The sequence below is a fragment of the Sitodiplosis mosellana genome, unplaced genomic scaffold (assembly GCF_009176505.1).
Source record: "Sitodiplosis mosellana isolate CC-2019 unplaced genomic scaffold, AAFC_SMos_1.0 Smas_scaffold_20, whole genome shotgun sequence".
NCBI lineage: Eukaryota > Metazoa > Arthropoda > Insecta > Diptera > Cecidomyiidae > Sitodiplosis > Sitodiplosis mosellana.
Window position 1 is genome coordinate 759,354 of NW_022595262.1, and position 26,796 is coordinate 786,149.

At 34.2% G+C, this 26,796-nt stretch overlaps 1 protein-coding gene across 19 annotated transcripts in view; it reads right to left on the reverse strand.

Annotated features, from left to right (window-relative positions):
• Nucleotides 1-5,723: 5,723 nt before the first annotated feature.
• LOC129568538 (sodium channel protein para) overlaps nucleotides 5,724-26,796 on the reverse strand; it is a 79,101-nt gene continuing 58,028 nt past the window's right edge. For 2 of the 19 annotated variants that reach the window (XM_055446549.1, XM_055446543.1), the window contains 22 exons: nucleotides 24,807-24,869; nucleotides 23,891-24,071; nucleotides 23,584-23,774; nucleotides 23,374-23,476; nucleotides 23,219-23,287; nucleotides 19,512-19,795; nucleotides 19,265-19,438; nucleotides 18,339-18,501; nucleotides 17,537-17,724; nucleotides 17,253-17,457; nucleotides 14,395-14,606; nucleotides 13,894-14,038; nucleotides 13,558-13,823; nucleotides 13,291-13,464; nucleotides 12,076-12,198; nucleotides 9,926-10,048; nucleotides 9,667-9,861; nucleotides 9,331-9,576; nucleotides 8,966-9,236; nucleotides 8,419-8,723; nucleotides 7,499-8,342; nucleotides 5,724-7,290 (listed from right to left, as the gene is read on the reverse strand). In XM_055446549.1, coding sequence (XP_055302524.1) covers nucleotides 7,076-7,290; nucleotides 7,499-8,342; nucleotides 8,419-8,723; nucleotides 8,966-9,236; nucleotides 9,331-9,576; nucleotides 9,667-9,861; nucleotides 9,926-10,048; nucleotides 12,076-12,198; nucleotides 13,291-13,464; nucleotides 13,558-13,823; nucleotides 13,894-14,038; nucleotides 14,395-14,606; nucleotides 17,253-17,457; nucleotides 17,537-17,724; nucleotides 18,339-18,501; nucleotides 19,265-19,438; nucleotides 19,512-19,795; nucleotides 23,219-23,287; nucleotides 23,374-23,476; nucleotides 23,584-23,774; nucleotides 23,891-24,071; nucleotides 24,807-24,869 — 4,740 coding nt within the window. In that variant the 3' untranslated portion in view covers nucleotides 5,724-7,075. Of the gene's footprint in view, nucleotides 7,291-7,498; nucleotides 8,343-8,418; nucleotides 8,724-8,965; nucleotides 9,237-9,330; nucleotides 9,577-9,666; nucleotides 9,862-9,925; nucleotides 10,049-12,075; nucleotides 12,199-12,967; nucleotides 13,091-13,290; nucleotides 13,465-13,557; nucleotides 13,824-13,893; nucleotides 14,114-14,394; nucleotides 14,607-17,213; nucleotides 17,458-17,536; nucleotides 17,725-18,338; nucleotides 18,502-18,918; nucleotides 19,082-19,264; nucleotides 19,439-19,511; nucleotides 19,796-23,218; nucleotides 23,288-23,373; nucleotides 23,477-23,583; nucleotides 23,775-23,890; nucleotides 24,072-24,806; nucleotides 24,870-26,796 lie in introns of all 19 variants that reach the window. The other 17 variants (XM_055446545.1, XM_055446544.1, XM_055446554.1 and 14 more) reach the window with 16 other exon arrangements.

Below are 26,796 nucleotides of genomic sequence, written 5' to 3' on the forward strand. Positions count from 1 at the left end.
TTATTTATGATCGAAATATTTGATTCAAAGCCTGTTATTTTTGGTATCTTATTGTGAAATTCTTTCTTGTTTCGTAGTACGCATTGAAGCTTCTACCACTCTAAAGTTCAAAAAATATTTCACATTGAAGAAAACACAGAAGCTGCTTTGCGTGCTATGACATGAAAAAGAATTTCGCAATAAGAAGAAGAAAAAGACGTCGACAATACCAGGCCTTGAACTGATTAGTGTTCTTCATAAAAACACATTTTGAACGAAACGGAAAAAAAAGAATTGATGAAATCGGTTCTCGGAACACATAATAATTCTTTACAATCGATTTTCATGTCTGCCTCTCTTCAATCGTATGACAGGTAGAAACGATTGTTATTTATGAATTTGCATGACGTGGACGTGTTCTGTATTCGCTCACTGCAGAAATATTTATCACTGCAGCCAGCAATTATTCTCATTACATATAATCCGATTATGACATTTTTGTCCGGCGGTTCAACAACTTTGTACATGTACAATTACATGACTTTTTCCTGAATATGCAATGCACTAGTTGTGCATGTACTAGTGTACTTACCGTTGATTTTCAACACTTGATGAAATTCAGATTTTGAAACAACAGTTTCTACTTCGGAGAGAGCCACTTATCACTTCTCAAACATTTAAATCCATTTCAAAGCAAATGAAATCTGTTCAAACCTGAAAAGAAATTATCGCTCAAGTAAAAGACCAACTCAATTTTTTTTTATTCTTGTATTTTTTGTTTAAAGCAGTCAAGTTCTATACTTTATGTTTATAATTATTTGTACAAACTTCAACAATTTTTAGTAAATATTAAAGATATATTAATTAAAAATTACGATATTCATAATAAAAATATACAAGCAGCGTTTTTTTTTTGTTGTTATTTAAATTTCAAATATTCATCATTCCTTTTTTTTTAAATATCTCATTTGAATTCATTATTTGTTGTTGTTGTATTTGCTTCTTAAATTTGTTGTCTTTTTGTTTGCCATAAATTGTTTTAGTTTGTTGTCGCTTTATGTGGTTAGTGTGTATTGGAGAATGTGAGTTTTTTTTTCTTCATTTTCATTGTTGTATGTTTGTGTGTAATTTTGGTCAAAGAAACGTAAGATCAAATGCTCGAGATTGTATGGGAGGGAAGTGTAATTTTCTGTTTTATTCGGTTATTGAGACGGATTTATGAAGCAATTGAGTGTTGCATTTTTGATCAATGATCGGTCATTAAAATGGACTTTAACTTGCTAAAATAGAACCCACCAGCAGATTAGTGTAGTTCGATCTTGCTGAACTTGCCCATGTGTGTGATAGAATGGTTCAAAAAGAAACGTAGAATTCCGAAAATTACGTTTTGCTCCTGAAATGATGATCGAACACATTCGAATCTTTTGTTTTATTGAATGGGCAAATGGCTACTATTGAGAAAAAGAAATAGAGTTACTTCTATCGATTGACTAATTATTGTGACAAACTCTAAACATGTGATCGACGGTGCATGGAATGTGAGGTAATGATGTAAATAATCGCATCTCTTTCAATACTGGGAAGTTTTATCCAAAGACTTGCGATTATTGGCATGGAAAAAAATGTGAAAGAAAAGATTGAGTTTCTTCGGCTTCTCTTCGTTATTTTGAAGGTTTTGGTTTTTCTCTTTTGTTTCAGCACAAAATCAATTTGCAAATGTATGGTCGGCTCGCCCGCTTCAGCAGCAGCAGCGGAATAGATGAAACTCCCAGCGAATAGGAAAAACAATCACGCGCAACGAAAGAAATCAAAATGGAAAAGTAGACCCTTTATTTGTTCTTATTTTTGTCTTCAACGTATTTTATCAAATACGACGTGCTTCATGCAAGCACATTTCAAATGAATTACATTCATTCGACTAATGGAAATTGATTTGAATGAAACGTAAATTCGGCTATAATGTTTGCTTTCTTGTAGTTGTTCATCTTGTGTCGATACCGTAATATGGTTCTTGTGTTTGTCTTTTGTATTTTCCGTTTCTGTGTCCTTTCAAAGGTGCGGGAGTTCAGTGTTTCACTTAGCTTTGTTCGGTTTTAAACCTAATTGCGATCAAATTGTTTTACTTGAATTTATGTTTTGTATCCCTTAAATGCAATTATTGTTGAGACAGAGAAGGAGAATTAAATTTTTTTTTATATCGCTCAAGTTTATATTGTTTCGATTTTCCTTGTTTCATTTTATTTATTTTTTTTCCCAAAAGAGATAACACACATAAATTGCGTTGAAAAAAAAGGTCATTTTTATTAAGTTTAACCACAAATGGCTACCTAATTTCGTGATTAGTATAACAAACATTTCAATAAAAATAATAATAATCGTCAGCTGTTTCACATAAGCTAAAAGTGTTCTGTTTAGATGCAATTTTGTCTTCTTTTTTTTTCTTGTAATTAAAAGTTATATTTCTATACCATTCGAAGAGTGGTTTTTGATCGATCAATTGGGGGATAAAACTGATCGAATTTTAAGCGCTCTTCGTTATTTTCATATCGTTCATTCGATTATTGCTAAAACGAAAGAAAATGAAATGATGTAAAAAAAGGTTTTTTGGGCGGGGTATTAAACAGAGAATTTTGCATTCAATTTTCGTGCGCGGAATTCGATAACTTCGAATCGAAGGGCTGCTGCCCCAAAACCATCATTTAATAAATCAATGTGGTCGCACTCGGAAAATGATACAGAAAATACATCTCGTTTTGTTTGTTTTCTTCTTTTGTCTCTTGGTAAAAAGCGAAGCTGATGGACTAAGTTTAGATCTTCGTCTACTTGAAAATGGCAGGATTTTCGTTTTGGTTGATTCTTAAAAAATATTTTCCATTGTGTTGTTTTTTTTTTGTTTCGTCTGAAATTAGTCATGTAATGCATTTTATGGTCAGATGTGTGCGGTGTTGTGTACTTCGAAAGGGATTTAGACATATTTGAGAAAAGATTCACGCTGAAAAAACGCCATCAGAGCAAACAAAAATGTTCAATAAAAATAAATTAAAATAAAAAATCAAAGCAATTTTGATTTCTGAGCTCTGTTTATTGCCGATGGTATGAGCTTATTTATGATGACGGTATTTTTCTTTCATCGCTTTCACATTCAGCGAAGTCAACTCGATTCAAATGGATATTGTTAGCGTGGTTTGTGTTTGACTGCACACCAAAATGTTAAATGAAAAAATAATCTCAAAGTGGTTTTCTTCGTTCATAAGATAAAAATGGGCAATCGTCGGAGGGAATAAATCGATTGATTGTGTGTGTGTGTGTCTGTCGGTTTGTCGGAAATGGACATTGCTTTCAAAAATTCCTCTTCGACCGTTTTCATGAACTTTGAATGAAATATGCGAAGGAAAAAATATCGAAAATTATTTTTATTTACGTCTTAAATTGAAACAATAGTTTTTCTTCATTTAAATACCGAATTCATTTCAGTTAATAGCTCCCGTAACATAATGAGCTAAATAAATTCTAAACAACTTTTAACGGAAATATAAGCAAAGGACAAAAGAGAGAATCGAAGGAAAAATAGATAATTTTTTGTTTTTGTTGCTTATCAAATCGTTGTTTTATCATTCGATAACTTTCTCTACACTATGTTAGTTACACATACTATTCAAGCATTCATCCTTTTTACTAGATAGGTCCATATATACGTAAATAAGAATCGTGGTATCGCAAACCAGATTCGAGTGTGGTTCATTCGAATTTCGGAATCCAATCCACAGCGCGTGCGCAAAAAATGAAAAAAGGTAAAATAATCAAAGACTAACGAGGTTAGAAACTAAATGTAAGACACACACCCGATTTACCTAAAAAATATTTGATTTTTTATCTACAAATATCCTCTATAAACCCCTCTCAGGTAAATGAATACTATTTCGAAATAAAGACAAAAAAAATCACGCGTAAGAACAAGCGAAATTAATAGAAAAAATTACGCTTTTCTACTGTGCTCACATCGCAGAAAAACGCTTCATAAAAATTTCATTGTGAAAACTAAATTATTTCTTTTCAATTGTCACTTGTGTGTGTGTGTGTGTGTGTGTGTGTGTGTGTGTGAGTTTTTTTGTTTCATGCCAATTTAGACCTTCAATCGACAAGTGCGCCATTCACGCACCATTCCTAAATTTTCACACATTGGTTTTTCTTCCCTAAAATTTCTACAAATTTTCATTCACATCATTCACAAATTGTTTCTAATCTAAAATTCTTTGATTTAGTTTCTTAATTATTTGCATAAATGTTTTTAAATCTCGATTGTAATGCGTGAATGACGCTACTACTTCGATTTGATTGGGCCAATTTCTTAATTATTATTTATCTATTCGATTGTACAATTTTGTTAAAAATTAGTTTAAATTTGGGTAGATTTTTTTTTTGGTTTTGTTTTGGTTTGATTAATTTATTGCACAATTGTTGTTCTTTGGTTTCATAAATCTAACGCAAGCATTATCCATTCATTTGGTTTGTTTAGAAATGTGCAACCGAAACTAAATCGAATTAAATTAAATTCCTTCACTTTGTGTGGCTGTGTGATCAGCGCTTGAATTTAAATTACATTCACATTTTCAAAAATTTAGAGAGTGATTTATTGACTCGTTTGTCTGCTCATTGTGTTGGTGAAAATTGTTTTTTTTTGTGTGAATTTGTGTTGATTTAGCATTTTGCATAAAATTGGTGACAATCTCTTGTTTTTTTTTGTTAATTTACGTTGTTTTGCTTAGTTTTGTTGTTGTTGTTGTTGTTGTTTTTTAAATTTAATGATAAAATTGTTGTAGTAGTTGTTGTTGGTTGTAGGTTCGCCCCACCTCTTTAAAGCAATATATCAAAAAAGTTGTTGGCTGGCTGGTTTCTTGATTTCTTGCTTAGTTGTGATTTCGTCGAATGAACACGTACAGAAAGAGAAAAAAAATTATATATAAAAAAACGATGTTTCCTAGCACTTAGTCGAATACTTGTATGTTGTTATCCATTTTGTGTGTGTTTTTAGTTTTTTTTTTCGTTTTCATTAATAGCACATAGACGTTTTTTTTATTTCTTCATTCACGTCATTTAAGTTTTCCTCTAGAAATTGCAAAAATGGCATGGCGCAAAACGAAAAAGAAAATATTGCTGGTTGCAGTAGAGACACGTTTTGGGAAAAGTGAACAAAATTGTCGATTGTATTTGTTGTGATTGTTGGAGTGCGATTGTTTAAAAAGCCTTATATTACTGCTGATGCTGGTGGTGCCTGGTAGACGATATAAAGCACATTTATTTTATTCGATCTTTGTTGTTATGCATACTTAGTTATGGATATTATTTATTCGTATCGATTTTTTTGTTTTGTTGTTGTTTTTGTTGTCGCTTAGCATTTGCACGTTCTGCTTAAATTGGCTTAAATCGTTAAGTTCATTAAAATTATCTAAGTCTTTATTTGTGAGTGTTTTTTTTTCTTTTATGTTTTTGTTCAATTTATTTAATCATATGTTTAATTATTTATGCTAAGTATGCGCGATGTCGTTTTTCAATGATTTATAAACTTAGTGTTATTTGTTTTAATCAAATTGCCTATTTTGTTTTGTTTAAAAATATCCTAAAATCTTATTGAGTTTTATTTAGTTTGACAAAAAAAAAGAAATTTGTTCATTTAAATTGTGGCTCTGTGTGAGTTTGTGTATGTGTGTTTGTTTTTTTTCTGAGTGTTTGTGGGTGAGTATGTGTTTGTGGCTCTAGTTTATCGCTTTCTTTTGCGCAGAATAATCATTTAATATCTTTGGTTTTGAATTATAATGAATGAATGTGATTGAGTAGGTTTTTGTGAGATTGGATTAAAATCTATGCACGATCGATGTTATTTTTTTTAAACTTTTATTTTTGTTGAAGAAAAACGTTGGTTGTTTTTTAATAATTATGTGCCTGGTAGTGACCACGATTTATTTGCGCGTGTTTGGTTTAGTTATTGACGTTTAATTATGCTAGTACACTTCACATTTTATTTTTTTAGCAAAAAGCGCTTGGTGTTGAGCGATCCCAACGATTTTCCGGGATAATTGATTTGCAAAAAATAAAAAGAAAAATAAAACTCAAAATTGACCATCGAAACTCTTTTTAAAACTTGGTTGTTGTTTTGTATGTGTCCGTTTCACTTGTATCGTAGAAAGTGTCTTTGTCACTTATGTGGTGTTACTGATATCATTTATTTATGTGTGTGTTGTTATTACTAGTTTTATTGAGCCGTCGTGGGCAGTCAATTTTAGCTTTTTAGGTGAAATTTTATTTCTTATGCTCCTAATGTGGCAACGATAACTGGCCAAAAGGTAAGGAGATTTGTTGTTTTAGATTTGTTCATTGCAATGTCTCTTTATCGCTCCAGTGCTAGAGATGTCATGCAGTTGTGTGTGTGTGTCACATCTTCAATACGTTTTAATCGGAGTAATCATTATACGGCTCCAAATTTTACACTAGATTGTTTATGACGTAAGTTTCGTTTTTTTTGTTTGTTTTGTAATTTTAAATGGCAGTCGGCTTTTTTGAGTGCATTTTGGTTTCTTAAGTTGACTCACTTTGTTCAAACACTCTGATATATCCGCCATTTGTTCATCTAATCCCATGACCAAAATCCACATTCGGAATATTGGTGCATGTTACTCTCGTTTACGATTGCATCCTCTCTCATCTTTTTTATATATATTTTTTAATTGAGTTTGCTTTTGTTTCTCTTAATTCGGTATTTTTCCGGTTCATAAAGTGCAACGCAGCCGCCAGAATCGCATATTTGATTTGTGGTTGTGTGGCATTGCACTTGGTCTTGTATTTGAACTTTACAGTGAAATTGAGATTTTGATTTTGTGCTAGATTGGTCGCGTCTGGCCCGCATATAAACGTCATGTGTTCGTTCGTTGTTTTTTTTCTTGCACGGCCAAGACAAATTTATTGCGTTTTAAGAGAGACTTTGTTGATGCCCCTCAAGAAAAATGGCGAAGAGAAGAGAAAAAAAGCAAATTTGGTTTAGTTGTAAAGTACTTGATGTTCATTTCTGTCGTGCATCGTTAAGAGGTGAGGCGAACAATTCTCAGACGTCGGCCAATCGTGATGTTGTGCTGGGTGAACGGGAGTGTTGTATTACAACGCGATGGCCGTTTTTCGTAACAAAGCCATCGCTTTCCACGAGAACGGCAGTCTGCCGTCCTTGGCTACCATTATCGCCATCTTTGTCCTTTGACGGTGATTCATTGCCATCGTCACCACCACCACTGGTTTCAGTGTGTTCGGGCTCCGGTTTTGCTTCTGTATTGATGGAAAAGATCAAATGCTGCTCAATTATTCCACCGAATTGTGTGAAAAAGAGAGTCTTTTATAAATATCCCGATTACTTTGAAAAAGATTCAGGCATTCAGATCGCATCGCAAAATCGGAATTCCGTCAGTCAATTTCAAAGTAGACAGGAATTTGTGCTCACTGTTTTATGTGTTTTTCGGCAAGTAATTTTTCTTACCGCTAGCCGCCGCACCGCCGTTCGTATTGTTACCATCACTGTGATCATGGTTATTGTTTGTATTGGAGTGCGTATTGGCATCATTGCCACCAGCTCCATTGTTTCCACCTCCTCCTGCTGGTCCTCCTGGCCCTCTTGCTCCTCCCGCTCCTCCTCCGCTCGGTCCATCAGCATTATTTTGATCCCCATCAGTTTCGTCACCCGTTGCATAGGGTGTTTCTTTGTGTAGTTTGTGCTTGCGCCACGCATTTTGAATTAGCCGAGCACAGTATTCTTCGCGTTGACGCCAGAGAGTAGACGAAACAGGTTCGTAGCCTTCTTCTTCCGGCCGCGCCGCAATTTCGCCAAGTTCTCCGCTTTCTTCAATCGGATTACCTTTGCGTGCAAAGAAATCCTTGGTCAACGCGTCCAAAATATCCACGCAAAACATCAAATCCCCACGACAGATTGGAATATCCATCGAGATGATTTTGTATTTGTTCGGCTTATGAATTTGTAATGGTGGCTCAAGCACATCAAGAAAATCGGACAGCTGATCGTAGCGAATGTATTGTGTACCCTCCGGATCGAATTGTTGCCAAATTTCATAGTACATATCATAATCGTCGTCGGTTAAACCCTCCTGCACATCTTCGGTGGCTTGCGAATAGTTCTCCAAAATGACGGCAATGTACATGTTGATGACAATCAAGAAACTGATCACCAGATACGACAGCAAAAATGTGATACCGATTGTCGATGAACCGCAATTTCCCATATAGCCACGATCATTATCCGGCGGATTACAGTCTTCCTCGTTCATTATACCATCCAGCACACCATCCCATCCAGCTGAGGTAGACATCTGCAATTGGAAATCAATTCGATTGTTAGCTCGTCCACAAATATAAAAAATCGGTACGTATCGATCGATCACTCACTTGAAACAAAAGGATCATGCTCTGCGCGAACGTTTGAAAATTATATACATCGTCTATACCGCTTCTTTCTTTGACATGCATAAAAAATGACATGCCGAATATGGCGAAAATAAACATCACGAGAAATAGTAGCAGACATATATTAAATAAGGCTGGCAGCGACATTGCCAAGGCAAACAGCAGCGTACGGATACCTTTAGCACCTTTAACCAAACGTAAAACACGACCTACTTTAGCTACACGTACTACACGCAATAATGTTGGCGATACAAAATATTTTTCGATGAATTCGCTTAGTGCAAGACCTATGGATTGAATACAAAATGCACAATGATTAGCTCAATTCTCGTTCATCCTTAGGATGTTCTCACAACAAATGCACTCGATAATCGATACGGCAGTTGTAGCAATGGCTTCTGCATACTTTACACAGAATATTTTTTACAATTAAGTAGTTATCGGTAGTAAACCAGTACATTGCTGAATCTGTCAAATCGATATGGGTGTATTTGTTGCGAGAGCATTTAAAACTATTACTATTACTCACTTAAAATGGACAATGTAACTACAATTAAATCAAAGAAATTCCACGGCTCCACAAAATAATGGTATCGAAGTGCGAAGATTTTCAATAAGCATTCACTGGTGAATATACAAATAAATATCATATTTAAATAGTCTAAAACCATGCTAAATTCTGCTGTCTGTTGGTAATGATCCATTGTCATGGTCAGCATATTAAAACCGATGAACAACATAATGACCATATCGAATTTTTTGTCGGTAACTATTTCGAACACTATTGCTTGCGGTCGCCACTGTAGAGGGGAAAAAACAAATAAAATTAATCCTCCAGTATGAAGAGAGCGCGACTCAAATGCATATGCATTATGCATATTTGCGATTGCATACCCTAGGCCTTGGTATCGCTTTCATTGGTTTCTTTGAACCCATTTTCTTCATTGCATTGTAATATTTCTTCTGATCCTCAGTCATGAACATTTCCAATGAACCGCCCGCTTTCTTCTTTTGCTCGTTAAAATTATCGATAATCACACCAATGAATAGATTCAGCGTAAAGAATGATCCGAATATGATGAAGAATACAAAATACAAGTACATATAAATGTTGGTTTCACGAATCGGCTGCTTATCAATCTACAATTGAAATACAAAATAGAATATTATTGCATTGCATGACGATGCTGCTCGAAAATAACAAATGTTGATCATGTTTTGCGATCGTACATCACGTGAATCGATGGCATCGTTCATGATTTGAATCCATCCTTTGAATGTAGCCACTTGAAATAGACACAGATACGCTTTGCCCACGTGGTCAAAATTCATTCGCGAATTTTCCCACGTATAATTTTCAGCCTCGCATGTATTTCGATCTGGGATGATCTCGTGACTTAATGTAGTTTTATTAGAATCAACACACTGCAAACAAAACCGAAATGGATTAGAATTCAATACATCCGAAAATCAACGGGCATTTTGTTACCTTGAAATATTTTCCGGCAAAAAGCTGAACACCCATAATAGCGAAAATAAGCCAAAAGATTAAACACACCAACAATACATTGAAGATGGACGGTATAGCTTGCACTAGTGCGTTCACGACAACCTGTTTGGGACGATGATTTTATTTTGACAAATGTTAGTATTATTTCATTAGATTTGTTTGAGAAAAAGTAAAATGTAATAAAATTTAAAGTAAAATTAAAAATGTTCAGCTAATACAGATTCACTTTGATGCGATAGACTATTTCGTTTTACAACATCAATTTAGACAACAAATACCCTCGTGCAAAAATATTTACTACCAGCTAGACGTTTATTTTGAGACATTTTATGCTAGATTTTTATACACACATGGAAGAATGGTTGAGATTTTTTGTACAATTGATTCAAAATAAGAAATCTAAGACAAAATTTTTTTTAGAGAAAATTTGTATGGAGGAAAATAATTCTTCCCTGTGTGTACGTACTATTATGATTGAAATTCAATCAATCTCAAGCCACTTTGATCAAACATCTGGAATTCGATCAAGCTGGTCATTTTAATCAGTCAAATGTACTGACTATGGTGAAATTCCAATCATAGTGCTTATAAGAATATAATCGAAATGACCCAAGTTAACTAATTTTACTCATAAATTTTACTTAATCAAATTGTTCAATAATAAGTGGAGAAGAAATTCTCACAATGGTATGCTACGAAAATTCAGACTTTCAATAATCCATTTATGAAACATAAAAATGTAAATTTTCGTAAGAGATTGCAAAATCATGCGATCGGCGCATGAATTAGGGTATTTTTTCAAATACAAACCACATTAAACACACATTTACAAAAAAAAATTAAGAAATAATATCGAACAAAATAATTTATTAACCAACATTCAGTCCAAAAAAATATATCAAAAATTCAAAAAATACTAGAAAATAAGAAAAAAAAACAATCCAATACTTGTAATTTCTTTGAATATTACACAACAACTGAAGCCAACATTGTACATTAAACTTTCAATTCATTTCTAGTTCATCAATTTAAAGTTCTTATTCAGTTTGTCATATATTGGTTTCTATTGTTGTACAATTAGCCACTTAAAGCTTGAAAAAATACACAGAGAAATACAGGAATTGGCAGTCTTTTTTAGCTTAATGTGAAACAATTTCTTTTAGAAATGTTGTGAATAATCGCCACTCTATTTTGATGATTGACTTGAAAAAGTTTTACGTTTACGTAGTACATAAAAGTGATACATCAAAATTGTAATACCAGATATTTGAGCCGTGATTACAACAGTAATTTGTCCCACATTTGCGTACCAACTTATCAAGATGCACACTTGTCTTCAATGCAATAAAGTACAGCGATTCCTAGCGGTTCCAATTTCATCTTTTCATAAAAACTGCCAACTCACATTTGCCCAATCATTTCAATTTGTATGGGAACACTGATTCGAAAAACAGGTTTCAAACGGTGCAATTACTGTTTATGCTTTCTAATTGTGTTTATGAGCGAAAGTTTAAAGATGTTGTGATATTCATTCCGTTCGCTTGTAGTGTAATTGTGCAGAGCTAATAAACAGATGGCTAAGCTGTTGTTCTAAATTGTCCTAGGCCACGACTAGTATAATTCATGTGTATATGGTGCTATTGTTTTCATTTGAATGTGTTTTGAAGTGGTTGTTGCATTTCTAACGTCAACAATCAACATATTATTCGAATTGGACAATAATACTAGGTTAAACTAAAACGCAACATTCATTTACATAAAATTTTATGTATTTTGACTTTTTCTAACACAATTCAAGTACATTCCGATGTAAGACCGCTAAATATATGATGATCGCAACGAGTTAAAACAAGTAAAACGGACGAGAGATGCGATGCAAAATGAATCTAGTGGAAAGTAGAAACGGCTTCGAAAAAGGATAAAAGAGTGTTGACAAAAAACATTGTGGAAAAAAAATGTTGCAATAAGAAAATGTGTTGAAATTGGTTGATTCATTCTAAAGGGAAAAAAAATCAAAAGAACTTCTAATGAAAATTACGATGCAAATCGCGATATCCAAAAAAAAAAGTTACAAAAGGATAAAAATAAGATGAAATAGTGTATGGGTTTGGATATGTTAGTTTACGTACCCTCATGCCCTGCATACGGGACATGGCACGTAGCGGTCTCAGAGCTCGAAGCGTTCGCATGGTTTTGAACGCTTGAATGCCTCCAGCTCCACAAAGTGAAGCAACAAAGTTGATTAACGACACCTATAGAATTCCAAAACATGATAAATATCAATCGCACGTAGACGAAAAAAAATCTCCACCTAGAACTGCACACAGATTGTTTCGTTTTGTTTCGTCGAATCCTGATTATCGCGCGACGGGCTTAAATCATTTTCGAAATAAAATACATAACTCCTCCCATTCATAATTGCTGAAGTGGCGTCTATTTACATATTTTATATCAATTTGAACCTATTACAATCAAAATGTCAACGTTTGCTTGGTTTTAAGAATCACACGAAATGTGCATGAACCAATTTCCTGATTCGAATCAATGGGGGACAACAAGATGCGCATGAAATAACCAGTTCATCATCATAAAAAACATTAAACTCACAAAAGCGCAGCATCATCCGATCGACGGATAGAACGGAGATAAAAAGCATAACACATCAAAAAGGTTCGCGTTGTCTGTTCCATTGATTTTGTACAAAGGTATAAAGCGAAAGCAAGGCACCCACTTGAGGCAAAGCAATCAAAACATAAAATAAAAGAAATAAAAATCACAGTTGGAAAAGAGCGTTTCAAAAACATCGACGACAAAGTTTCAGCTTTGTACACTGATGAAATCTGTACAAAAAAAATGGTTATTCGATCGTGTATTTATATGAACTGAACATTGTACGTAGATTAGGCGTAAAAACACACACACACAAATCGCCACAGTTTCGCTACCATCGAACGAATAAAATTTAAAAATATCGATGAAGAGTTTTGTGTGAGTGTCGCTGCTGTGATCGACGGTACTTACTCGCATACCCTCCCAACGTGACACAGCACGCAAGGGACGTAGAGCTCGTAGTGTTCGCATCGAACGAAATGCCGGTATATCAGCGGCACCAGCCCAAATAGCGCCCAAATTTATCAACGACAACTGAATTTTAATGCATAAGCAAAAATAAATATTGTGTGAAATGTTCAATTTGATGGGAGAAAAAAGTCCATTCTTCTTAAAATTGGTTTGCCCTTCTGGAAATCCTTCTTATATGCGCAAAACGAACACATTTCTGCGGCCGCACTTGTGTTTATGATTGATGTTGAGATAGGGCATTGGAGGCACCACAACCAACTTACCATTACAATGACGAAATCAAGCCAGCACCAGGCATTGTTGAAATATGCTTTGAAACCCAGAGCAACCCACTTGATTAACATCTCCAAGAAGAAAATCACGGTGAATATACGGTCCATATAATACAGAATGTCTTGCAGAACCGGTCGATGAGGTAGATGAACATCTTCGAGAGCCTTTTGTTCAAATAATACAATGGATGATTAGTTTTTCTTTTTCTTTTTACGATGGATGCCTTCGCTTCGAATTTGAGTGATTGAGTGAATTACCAGAGCTAAACTACTGAGCAAAATCATTGTGATGACAGCGGTTTCGAAATATTTGTTTTCGATTAAACGAAACGTTTTCAGACGTAAATTGCCCCATCCTTGCCAGAATGGCGAATCTTCATCGCCGGCAAAAATTGGGAATTTCTTGTAACATGCTTCTGGTAAGCAGTCAATAGGTCCCTCTTCGATAATCTCATCTTCATCTGCGTGTATCACCAGTATATCTTCACCGAGACTCTCTTCGCCTTCGACTTCGTCATCTAAATCTAGTAAATACGTATCGGTTTCAGTTCCAAACTGGATATTTAATTTTGAAAAAAAAAATGAATCAATTACCTCGTTCCATATCCATGCGCTCTTCTTTGCTTGCGTCGCGCTTCTCCTCGCCGTCCAACGTTTCAGCGCTACCTTTGTGACTTTCATCTTTGAACATACGGTTTTTATGGCTACCGTATGATTTTATGCTAGCCGTATCGTCGTCCTGCAAGGACATACCTCTATGATTTAATTCATGAACTAATCTATTGTCATGATGATTTATCGAGTTTCCAATCATCTGGAGAGTGTGTGGAGAGTGATAGAGAGTGGTGATAGAGTTGGATGATCAAACACAACAAAACAATAATAAATTTCGTTTTAATCGATTCAGTTTCGTATCATAAATCGAATATTTAAGAAGAATAAAACAAAATAATTGCAATTTCTATTGTATTGTGTTAAAAAAAAAGTTAAGTTCACTTTTATGTTTTCAAAATATGTTTCATTTCTTTTTTTCTTTGCTCGAAATAAATCAACGTTTTTTTTAGACACGAGTTTAAGAGAAAAACATTGCGTTACCTTGGCATTGTTCAGAAGTGTTTTCGTCTTTTTATTTTTCGATTTGAGATCGCCGTGGATGGTGAATTCCATGCCATCGCCGATGGCCACTTCCAGTTCGCCTTGGTTCTTGATACCTTTTTTGATGAGACCGTCCACCAGGATGTCGTCGGGTCCTAACTCGAGTTCATTATCACCATGTTCTGTTGACATACAACCACATATCCCCTTGCCTATCTCGTCGTTTTCGCAACAACGTTTTTTTTTCGTTTTTCGTTTTTTTGGTTTTGTTGTGTATTTGATTTTTGTTCGGTTTTCCAAACGCCATTCGATTCATTGATATATTTGATTATTTAAACCGATTTCGATACATAACATACATTTTCGATAATGCGCGTTTTCATTTTCAAGCGAACGGATTTTGTTTTTCGGTTTCAAACAGATTTTGAAAAATAAAACAAAAAGAACAATGAACGGATTAATTGACAAAATTCCGAATCCAACAGTGCAATCCCACTGTATACGCAATGACGATTTACAACAACGATATACAAACAAGATTTACGGCTATTTTTCATTTACTCAACATTTACCAAATTAATTTGGAAACGTAAAAAACCGACATTGACTACCCTATAGGTATTGCCCTCATTCTACCGTCAAAATGAACAACTTCTTCATTCCACTTCATTCATTTGTCAGTATTGTAAAGAAAGAGTCGAAAATATATTCATACTGGAGCTATTCAGTCTATCTTGCGCATCAGCGAATATTCGTTCATCGCCAACAGCAAGAAAAACCAATACAAATTAATTTGTATGGTGTTTCATTTGTACTTCAATCGATTTGCAATGGCAGATTAATCGGTATTATTAATTGGATATCGTTATCGGTGGAATGAGGGCGATACCTATAGAAATATGGGTAGTCAATACAAGCTTTTTTACATTGACTACCAAATAAATCAAAATAATTTAACCGACATATGAATGTCCGAGAATGAAAACGCAACTTTTAATTCTCGGACATTCATATATATTTACATATTGAACGCTCAGCGAGCGAGGGAATATTTCAATTTAAATTTATTTATAAAGACATCGAAATAGAATTTTGGTTGCAAGAATGAAAAAACGTTTGGAAAATGATGACGAACACACAGACAGCAAGACACAAATTACGATGGCGAACAACGACTAATGGATTTTGTAACAACAAAATATTCGCATTTTTCATATTGAATGACATTTTTTTTTCTCAGCAGACGATTTCGGTATGCTGTTTGATGCACTTGCAAATATTTTGTTGTGTGTTATTTTCATTAAAAACACAGGGGGACACAAAGTACCCATCGTACATATAAATCATTCATTTTGTTTTACGAAAACAAAGAAAATATTCATAAATGATGGCTAGTGGTTGATATGCCGTTGACATTTTTCAGTCATGAAAAAACAAATCTTATGGACGTAAATATATACTTAAAAATTAAAATACTACTAAATTACTACGCACTACTTATGAAATAATGACTGATGATGTGCCAGAAATAAAACCGAAAGAAAACCAAAACAAATGGTTAATGATACTAAATAAACATGTGAATGATGTGCGTGAAAATCGTTTGATGATAATTTTTTTCTGACTTGCAACGAATAAAATGTTTTGTCAAATCAATCAACATGTGAAATTTGAGGACGAACCAATATTCGAGATCGCAAAATATGTTATTCGTTATGTGGTCTATATTCAAGAATGTTTAACATAAAAGATACTGAGATAAACACCAATCAATCCAACGAAAAAATGCTTTTAAAATATTCAACACATGTTCATTTATGATGCTGCGCATAGAACAATCCATTTTGTAATTTGGCGATCATGAGTTCAATCTATCACCAATCGTGGATTATACTCTCGTTCTATCAGTCACAATAAATGAACACGTGCGAATAAAAACCAAAAACAATAATGGCAAATAAGTGAAGCGCCAACACAAAACAAAATATTAAAATTTTAGTATAAACTACAGTATTTATTATTTTGAGTATGAATTGAAGAAAGGTCAAATCCACTGTTCAACTAGTTAAAATTTTCTTTCTTTTTTCTTTTGGTTATTTTAAAAAAATCGCGATTCAGGATTTTAATCCTCTTTGTTTTGCTGTTTTTCGAACAATTTCGTAATCTTATTGCACTCAATGCTCTTAATATGATTGTGGAAACGGTTTAAAATATACAACAAAAAATAGACTCGAAGAATTCTTGAGAAGAGGAACACAAATGAAAAAAAAAAACTGAAACAAACCAATTAGTTGTTAGAGGGAAAAAAATTGCTGTGAATTCGACACGAAAGTTTATTTCATATTCAAAATTCACTCAAGTGTGTCCATTGAAAATTGGTGACGGAGTCGCAACTCAACTTAACAAACTAAATGAAACACGAGTTGGAGGGTTGCATGAAAATAGGAAAGCGGCCAAAACAAAAATGGAAAAAAAGACGGTGTGAGATCGTTATAAATACAAAACGAATAAATTCCAAAATGAAATGAGCAACTCTACTGGGGGAAATGAACGAAAATAATAATACAGTAAAATAACGAAACAACAAAAGATGGAGAGAGATAGAAAAAGAAACCGAAGTGGGTGTCATTTTTTTATTTGGTTTGGTATCGGGTACTTGGATCGAGCTGAAAGCAATTTGAGAAGCTGCAAATTGATTGTTCAACGAATTTGTTTTGAATTGAGAGATAGAGAGCGATATGTTTGATACAAAAATAGTTGAGGGGGGGGGTAGGGACATATAGAAAAATGATAAATAGTAGTAACAAGTGGATAAAAACCTTCATTCCATATCCAACTGTTGTGATGTGTCCGCTCACCTGGTGGCTGATCACTGATTTGATTCGTTAGTTTATTTTTTACGTATTTTAGTGCATTTAAAATGGATCGCTTGACCCAACCCTTAAAGCGTCCGATACGATCAAACGCTTCAGCAATTTTGTTTGTATCTTGATCGGCAGCTGGCGCTGATAAACTCGATGAACCGAAATTACTCAAAAGCAAGGCCAAGAAAAGATTCAAAACCTGATTTTCCGAATTGGCATAGACATGTTAGTGGGATGCGGTTGAAATAGTATTTATTCAAAACAAACGGAATACTTACGACTAAATTGCCAATGACAACGGTGGCTAGGAAAAATGGGATACATGATACGTCACCGACTAACATACAATCCCACATTGATTCGATCCATTCTCCGCACAGTACACGAAACACGATCATAAATGAATGCATGAAATCCGTGAAGTTCCATCGCGGCATTTCGCCATCCGGGAACAAAAACACACGATCTGAAAAACATCATTTTAAAAGGATTAGCATCGTTTATCTCCATTCGGAATCATATGCACACATAAGCATGACAAACATTAATGCTGACTCATTACATTGAATTTTCCGTAAATAACGAAAATAAATTTGACTCCGAATTTGGAATCAATTTTCAAGTGCTTTTGTATCATAACAAGCATTATTCTTCGTTTTTAATTGAGTCAACATATGTTTGAATTGAAAGCAAATCACAAGCGATTATTGAACGTACAAAAATGTGAAAATAGATATTTTAGGTAAGTGCCAAGACAGAATAGATAGAAATGTGCATTTCCAACGAAACAAAGAAAGTTTTGGTGAAGTGTATTAAAGAAGGCAAATTCAGTGATATTTTCACAAATATAAAGAGCTTCAGATAGTTTGTTTTTCTCAATATTTTTTCTTTCGATTATTCCAGTTAGGTTAGGTACCAAATTTTATTGAAATGAACAGTAGCAGAGAGAGAGGTAGATTGAATCAAAATACAAACTATATGGTCAAACACTTAAGTCCAAAGACAAGATCACAATAACGGAGATGAAATACATATGTAGAAACGCACACAAACACAAAGCCAGCAGGCTTTTCTACTTACCGACATAGTTTTTTCCAAACAGTTGCATTCCCATAACGGCAAATATGAAGATAATAATGCACAATACAAAGGTCAAATTACCTAAAGCGCCCATCGTTCGGCCCATAATCGAAATCAATAAATTCAATGTTGGCCACGACTTAGCCAATTTGAAAACTCGAAGCTATCAATTCAGAGCGAATAAAAATGATAAAACCCCCCGACGACAGAAAAAAAATTGGAAGAAAAAAAAGAGAAAGGAGAAAAAGCGAGAAATATTTAAATTGCGAAGCTAAACAATTGGCTGCAAAGTCTTTGTAAGGGCAAATGAATTGAAATTGGTGAGGTATATATGGTGTTGATTGTTCCGATGCGATTTATTGAATTGTTAACAAGTTTCATTTAAAAGCGAATGCTGCGAGCGATTTCTTAAAGTGGCATTACTTTCAAAAATGATAAGAAAAAAAACTTCAATAAGATAAATAAAAATGCAAGGAAGTCAAAAAAGTCTGCAAGTTTGTAAATATGCATTGCGCGCGTTTGCAGTTTTGTGGCAATTGGTTGGTTGATCATTACTGTTGATTCGTCGCTATAGAGATACCTGTGTAGTTTTTGCCGAATAATTGCATTCCCATCACAGCAAAGATGAATATTATGATGCACAATACAAAAGTTAGATTTCCTAATGCACCAACCGTTCGGCCCATAATTGATATCAACAAATTTAGTGTTGGCCACGATTTTGCTAATTTGAACACTCGCAACTACAGCAGGAAATTTAAAAAATGAGACAAACTTTTTTGGTCGGAATAGATTTTTCTTTTCATTTCAAACAAGAACAAAATGATCCGACGCATTTTATTACACAAATTATGGACTTGTTGAATTGGAGTCTATTTTCAATCATCACCTGAAATGGAAATATGGAAATGTTTGTTTTCACTCACCAAACGGAACGATCGTAACACAGACAATCCTTGGACACCTTCTAATCCGAGCTCAACTAATGACAATGCAACAATTATAAAATCGAATATATTCCAACCGACTTGGAAATAGAATTTTGGACTCATCGCGCAGAGTTTCATCGTTGCTTCGATGGCAAATGTTGCCGTAAAAAACTGTGAATGGGCGAGAAAAAAAACAACAAAATAAGAATAAAAACTTGTGTACCTGCTTGTATGAACTACTTACATAGTTGCCACTTTTAAGGATTTTCTCCATTTCGCGGTCCATATCGTGATGATCAAGTGCCATGAACAGTGTGTTCACAACGATACACAATGTGATAAATAATTCTACGAACGGATCGAATACTATCAATGAAATCCAACTTTGGAATTTCAGCCACGGTTCACAACAATCCCATACACAAAACAAATCAATCATTCGCATTCCAAATTCGAAAAGTTTTTCTCTCATCGTTGGACCGTCTTCGTCGTCGTCATCATCTTCTGTTGGAAAATAGTAGACAGAAACTGAACAAAACAGGGTGATCCTAATTAGTAGTGACTTTGACCCAACTGCTTTTTCTTCTTTTTTTTTTTGTTTTTTGTTGCTATTTGCAAAATTGGTTCCGCTTGGGGAAAAAGAGGTGTTCATTTTTCTCGATTGCCTATGACGGCGTTTGCTTGTTGCTTATTGTTTGCTTACATTTGGATGTTTGGTGAAAGTTTTATGCGTGGTTTTATTCTCAATGGTAATGAAATTTGGCGCATGAATTTTCGTCATAACCGATTTTCCATTCATTTCTTTTTCTGCGTTTGCAATGGAAACACGACGTACAAATGAAAGTGATTATAATGATGACATGTGCTAAAATTCAGCGATTTTTTCAACGACAACGTGTTAAACGGCTATTCATTATTATGGAAAATGAAAAACATTTTACCCGATTCAATTTAAGGAGTCGGTCAATGAGCTCGAACAGTTTTCTTATTCAAAAACCCAACCTAAAATTTCAACACTAAATTGAAACTTTCTATTGTGTAAAAATGAGTTGGACAACGATGGACACACGCACACGATGAATTTTATGGAATTTTACCCAGTAGAACGTCTCATTATTAATTAACATAATTAACCATCTGGCAAATATTTTAACACTGCTTGTTGTCATCTTTATGTCGTCACAAACAGAACGTTTACCGACGTTACAGGACTATGTTTACATTGAACATTTTCGACGCACATGTTTGTGTTTGATTTACGAAATTGAGTGCTTTGGAAATGGAAACACCATATTTACCGAATGGGTGGCTCTTTCCTCCCTCCAAAAAAACCAAAATTGCTTGGAAACGAAACAGACTAAACGATTATAGAAACGACAGTCATTGAAGTGTAAATTGCTAACGAAATGAAGAAAAAACATTTTTTCCATTTAATTTTCATAGCGCATGTTGTCTTTATAATGGTTTCGTAGAGGAATCGGCAGTAATAAGAAGATGAAGGTTCCCAAGCAAAATTTTATTTAAAAGCTTTTATTCTTCTACGCACATTGGGTTCATGGTAAGATAGAATTGGTGGAATTTGTTTGTTAAATAAGAAACGTATCGATACCAATATTTTTGGGTTACGCTCTAGATTAAAACTCACGGATTATTGAAATTGATATTTTTGATGGTTTATGTTTCATTGAGTTTGAGGCTCAAACTTTGAGTCGACATCTACTGTGGTTTTCAATCAATTTTATGCAAACAACAGATCGATTGAAGCGATTTCGGCGTCGGCAATGTGATAATTGGCTAATAAACAAAAACTCTTTGAGTACTCGTTAATCTAGTTAATAAAATCCAAATCGAACTCAAAATATTGTATAGAATAAAACAAACGTGAGACAACGCAATTAGTCCATGCACAAGATGTCATGCAGTTAGTATAAAAATGGTGAATATAAATATCGATTTCGATTGGTTTCGAAATCCATGTGAAAGCAAACGGTACAAAATGTCTACAGTACACAAAATATTGGCAAACGGATGAAGCGTGCAGACGAAAAGAACAGAAAATAAAATTAAAATTTCACGAACATATCATACTTTGGCGTATACCTTACGTCGTCAGCAACTTTATGCACATTTATTTTATGAAAATACGATGGGCTTTAACGGCATCTCTGTTATTCTGAAAGTTTTTCTTTGAAGATATTAAAATCTGGTAAGGTAGAGAATATTCAAATCTCTCTCGAATCAAAATTCAATGAAATTGTAACGTCAGATTAACAAAGTAGAAAAGAAAAATGGTATATTATACAATTTAGCCAGAGTGTGATATGTTTCGTTTATTTCCATGCATCAAACAAAACCAAAATGTGCAATAAAAAAGTGGAGCATGTTGGAATTGGCCTAATAAGGGTACTGGATCGAAATAAAGAGCGAGAGAGAGAAACAGAAAAGGTGGGAAATATGAATAAAAAGGGAACTTGAATGAAAAGAACATACAAAAGAAATTGTTTGATTCTTTTTTGTTCTTCTTCTTCTTCTTCTTCGAATGTTCAACGGCGAGAAGTGGTGCACTTCGGATGATTACGGTGTGTGTATGTGAAAGAGAGAAAGTGTGTAAAAGGTGAGGGATAAATACCTCTCTTTCCCCTCTGAAACGCAAACACGGCATTTACGAATCTTTATGCTCTGCAATGCATTGTAGCGACTTTACTTACAAAAAGAGGCAAGAATATGTACAAATTTTTCACTCGTTTTGTTTACATGAGGTAGAAAATAGAAGGTAGAGAGAGAGAAAGTGAAAAATATAGAAACAATGAACAAATCGAAAAGTCTCTACGAGAGCAAGAGAAAAAAAATTGGTACGGAAAAAAGAAAGAAAGAAACAGATGAGTCACACAAGGATAATATTTTTTTTACAAATACGCAAAGGGAGACAGAGAAATATATGAGAGAGTGTAAGAACTAAAATAGGTCAAGAATTCCTCTTGACGCTTCATTCCACTACTCCGTAATGTACCAGGGGGATTTTTTGTCGTTGTTGTTGTATGTCTGTCTAGCTCTCTGTCGCTATTTACTATACATATACATGAAAGCAGGTGACATTTGTACAAATAGTCGAAGTCGCTTCTTTATGCCATTTTAATGATATCAAATATTTTACAAGTCATACAATGGCTATCTGGTTGCAAATCTGTTGACCAAATTCAATCTCAATGGTAATTTTTAAGGCATTATTTTCTTCTTCTCATAAAATGCATTACTTTCAGATCAGTTTTCTACAAAGTTTTCGTGATGGACTAAACTTGATTTCGTAATTAACAAATTTTTTATACCTTGGCCTAACAAAAAAACAAAACAAACACTTTTCTTTTCTAATAAACTAATACAATTTTGATTAAAAAAACAAAAAAAAAACATTCCAAACTTGGAAAAATGGATTTAAATTTGTGAAAAATCACCTACTAAAATTCATTCCGAAAGATATGTTTTTCATTCAAAAAATCAGGGGGAATAAAGAATATAACGGAATGGAGGTAAAAGTAGCTCGCCATTGAATTCAATGACGATCAAGCTATTTTCATCTTCACATTCTAAACTATTTTACAAAAGTATAAAGACATCACAAAGTAGAAAGCGTTTTGTTGGTTGAAAGAAAACAAAATCAATAAAAAGGGAAAGAAAAACTCAAAAAACTGTGTTTGAGAAGTCATTTCAAGAGCGACGGTCGCTCTTCAAACGACATTTCCGCTATGTATAAAAAAAACGATAATCTAAAAAAAGAATGGAAATAACAAGTTATTGTATATGTATATAAATATATGATAAAAGGGGCTAACGACTACGACATTAAGAAGAGAGCTAAAGAAAAGAGACACGAGTTAGCTAAAAAGGGTTATTCTATACATTGGAGAGTTCGATGTCGATTGGACATGGCTGGCAGGCTGGGCAGGTACTTACCACCATGATCACTAGCATGACTTTGTCTACCGGCAGCTTGTTCGATGATGTCATTCAAAACCATCACATCTACAACAGGCCATAAAATCCATTGAGCATCACTGAATGAATTGAAAAGTGTATGTGCATAAATATATATATCAAAACCCCGTTACCTTTCATATCCACAACAGTTTGCCCATGGACGGGTTCAATAAACGGATTGTCGTTACTATGTTTTATTTTACCAGCCTCATCAGTATAGTCCGATCCATGATCCTGAAAATGCATTCAAATTTGTTGTTAAGCGAGTGAATTGGCCGCGGCAAATGCCGAATGATGAAGTGAACACACCGTATGTGTGTATTTAGGTGTGCTTTACTTACGTAATCTCGATGGCTTTTGTGATTAATGTCGGTGCATTGGGCACCGGTGCCCGGCTGCTGCATAACTATTGATTGATTTCGTGATCTATGTCTAAGTTTTTGTTCTTTAGTTCCTATTAAATCACCGTGCGATGTGTATGATATGCGAGACTGATGTGATGTATATGATGAATGTCTTGATCCTAAAATACCTGACAGTTTTAATAGAGCCATAGTCAACGAATATGTTAGCTATACAGCGAATCGTTGGTGGAGGACAATAAAACCAAAACAAAAACAAAAACACATGTATTGCATATCAACTTACCCATATTTGTGTAATAAACTGGAACGATGATGGCCCCGTTTTCTTCGGACATTGGAGTTACGGCATTTGAGTCATCTGCATACGGTAAATGCTCCTGTGCATCCAAATACGTCGACAATACCAATGGTTTACGATCGTTACCTGGTATTCCGAAACGGCCGCGCCCATTTCGAATCGTGAACTATTTCGTACAAAATAAAAAATTGTTCGCATTTAGTATTCGTCTTTGTGGATGTCTTAAAGTTCATGCAAACGCATTTCTGCCCCAGAAATAGGATAAAAAAAATTCTTTTTTTCGAGTTGAATAGCTTTAGCATGAAATTTGCATTTAAATCCCCCTTTTCAAATGCGTTACTACATGGACTTTATATACATCATGATATAGTGTATCGAATTCATGTAATGTTTCCTTATTTTTTTGAATCTCTTTTTTGGTCGAGATTTTAAATAAGTGAAAAGTTTTTGTTGTTCTCCAGATTGTTGCAAAGAGTTCAAATGTTGTGTCGATAGAGTCTATCGATTCTAGGTTAGTAGACTTAGACAGCAGTTACATACATCGCATTCCTTATTGTGCTCATTTGTAGTCGTTTAGTTATAGCTAGAAGAGCATTCGTGCAACACTAACATTGAATACATAGAACCGAATAGAATTACACAATGAAAGAGTTTCAAAAGAAAGAGATTTAGCCAAGATTGGAGTTAGCAGGTGGATCTAAATTCAAAACTGACTTAATTTGATCATCGTATTGATTGAGAAATGAAAAGTGTCGATTTTTTTCATTACATGTGTATTTTCTTTTCTTTCGCACTTTTTTCTGGGTTGATCGAAGAATCGGTGCAACAAGATTTGAATAAAACTATGTAAAATTATGTAGTCGAAGGCAAATGGATGTTTAAATGATAGTTTCATTAGTACCTGGTGCGAACCACGTGAACCTCTTCGAATATTGAACGGTGAACCGGGTAAAGACAGCGATGTCTAAAGGGCAATCAGAAAATACTCAGTTTTAAAATTCGGATTGTTGTTTTTTGTTTTGCATCTTTGATGTTGTAATTTCGTAATTTTTTTTGCAACTATTTACATGATCCCTAAAAAAACGAACAAACCCGATCGCTTCAAGAACTCGAACTCGGGTATATGAATTTTTTTTTTCAATTTTTTTTTTCTGTTTTATGACAAACTATGAAATCATTTATATTCACTTCCATTTTATTTCTATCCATGTGAGAAATTGGATTGGAATAAATCAGCTTTCAGTTGTCTTTCACAGGTAATTTGCATTCATGATGACAAAGAATTATGGCTAAGAACCTACCTTCGGCTTTTATTTAGCATTGACTTGAACGAGCCCAAGCAAACAAATTGGAAAAGAAAACAAATAAATAAAAGAAAACTAAATTGGTTTTAAAGCGTTTCAATGCGAAAATGAAAGGAAAACAAAAACAAACAAAAAATGAGAAATCACGCGGAGAGAAATGTATATCTAAAGCGTTTTGTTAAAAAATATATACACAGGAACAGGATCAGAAATAGAAGCATCGAAATAGCCAAGCTCTAAATTTAGAATTATTTCGAATCAATGAATAGTTGAAAAGTCGATCACATCAAAATAACGCTCATGAAAGATAAGATGACAAGCTAAGAACTGAAATAAAATGATATTACGTTATTTAACTGAAAATAGAACTGAAAATTGCGACGAAAAAAAAACCGAATATGTTATCATAGTCTCATCAATGATTTCCATTTTATTTTAAAAAGGTTGATATCTTCGGATTTGTTGAGTATCATGACTTTCTACAATTCAAATATGTGACGTGTGAACGATTTTCTTAGCCACAAATTTTAAATCAATATATACACATATGGCTCGGTCTCTATCGTCTACATCGTATGAAAAACACCAAATTTTTCCCATCGAGCGCATATCACTGTGGAAAAACACGAAACGACACTGTGGAAAACACGATTTCAATTTGAATTGTAGCCCTTCTTAAGCCATGGTTGACTTTAACCAGTTTTGTCGTCGTCGTCATCGTTCGCCTCATGATAATTTCATAATTTGTCATAAATGTTTGAAGCGCTCGAGTTGTTTTAAGTGAAACGAGCGACGCAAATGAATGGAACATACGTAATGCATTTGGATGGATGGGTTCGAAATGGACTGACTATACATAATTGACGGGTTGAAGGCGAAGGATTTTCTAAAAACGATTTTTTTTTGTCTATATTAGACGTCATAGATGAACTCACACAAAATATAGAACCAATACTGAATAAAAAGAAATAATCGAATTTGGAAGTACAATTGCAAATGTAGTTTTTTTTTGGCGCATCGATTTTTTTGACAATGGAAAAACAATGAACGAACAAACATAAAAGGAATAAAATCACAAACTCGAACAAAACTATTTGAAATCGATATATTTGTGAATGTAGTGCCATGCGAATGGAAGGTTGAATAACAGCCGCCGTAGTGGCAACAGCAACGGTATTCACACAGAAGCTAAAAAAGGCAACGTTGAAAATTGACTTTTAATCGGATTTTCAATATTCAGAGATTAGCTTCTGTATCTGTATCACATGCGAATGTTGGAGGAGAATGTATGAAGTGAGCTGAAATTGGTGATATTTCAAATGTATGATTGATTTGTTTGGTGCATGAAACATGCATCACACATTCAGCAAATGAACTCTTGATATGATATGCAATTGTTTATTCAGATTCAAACTAAAAATTCATAAAATGCAAATAATTTCCAACGAAGAGAAGTGGAGCATGCACAAACGAGAATGTATCTATTCTGTGTATTGTGACTGTGAGTGTGTGTAGAATTGTGCAGACTTTTTTCTGTCCTCTATTGAGTTCATTTAATTTCAAACGGAAGTTTTTATTTAGACAGAT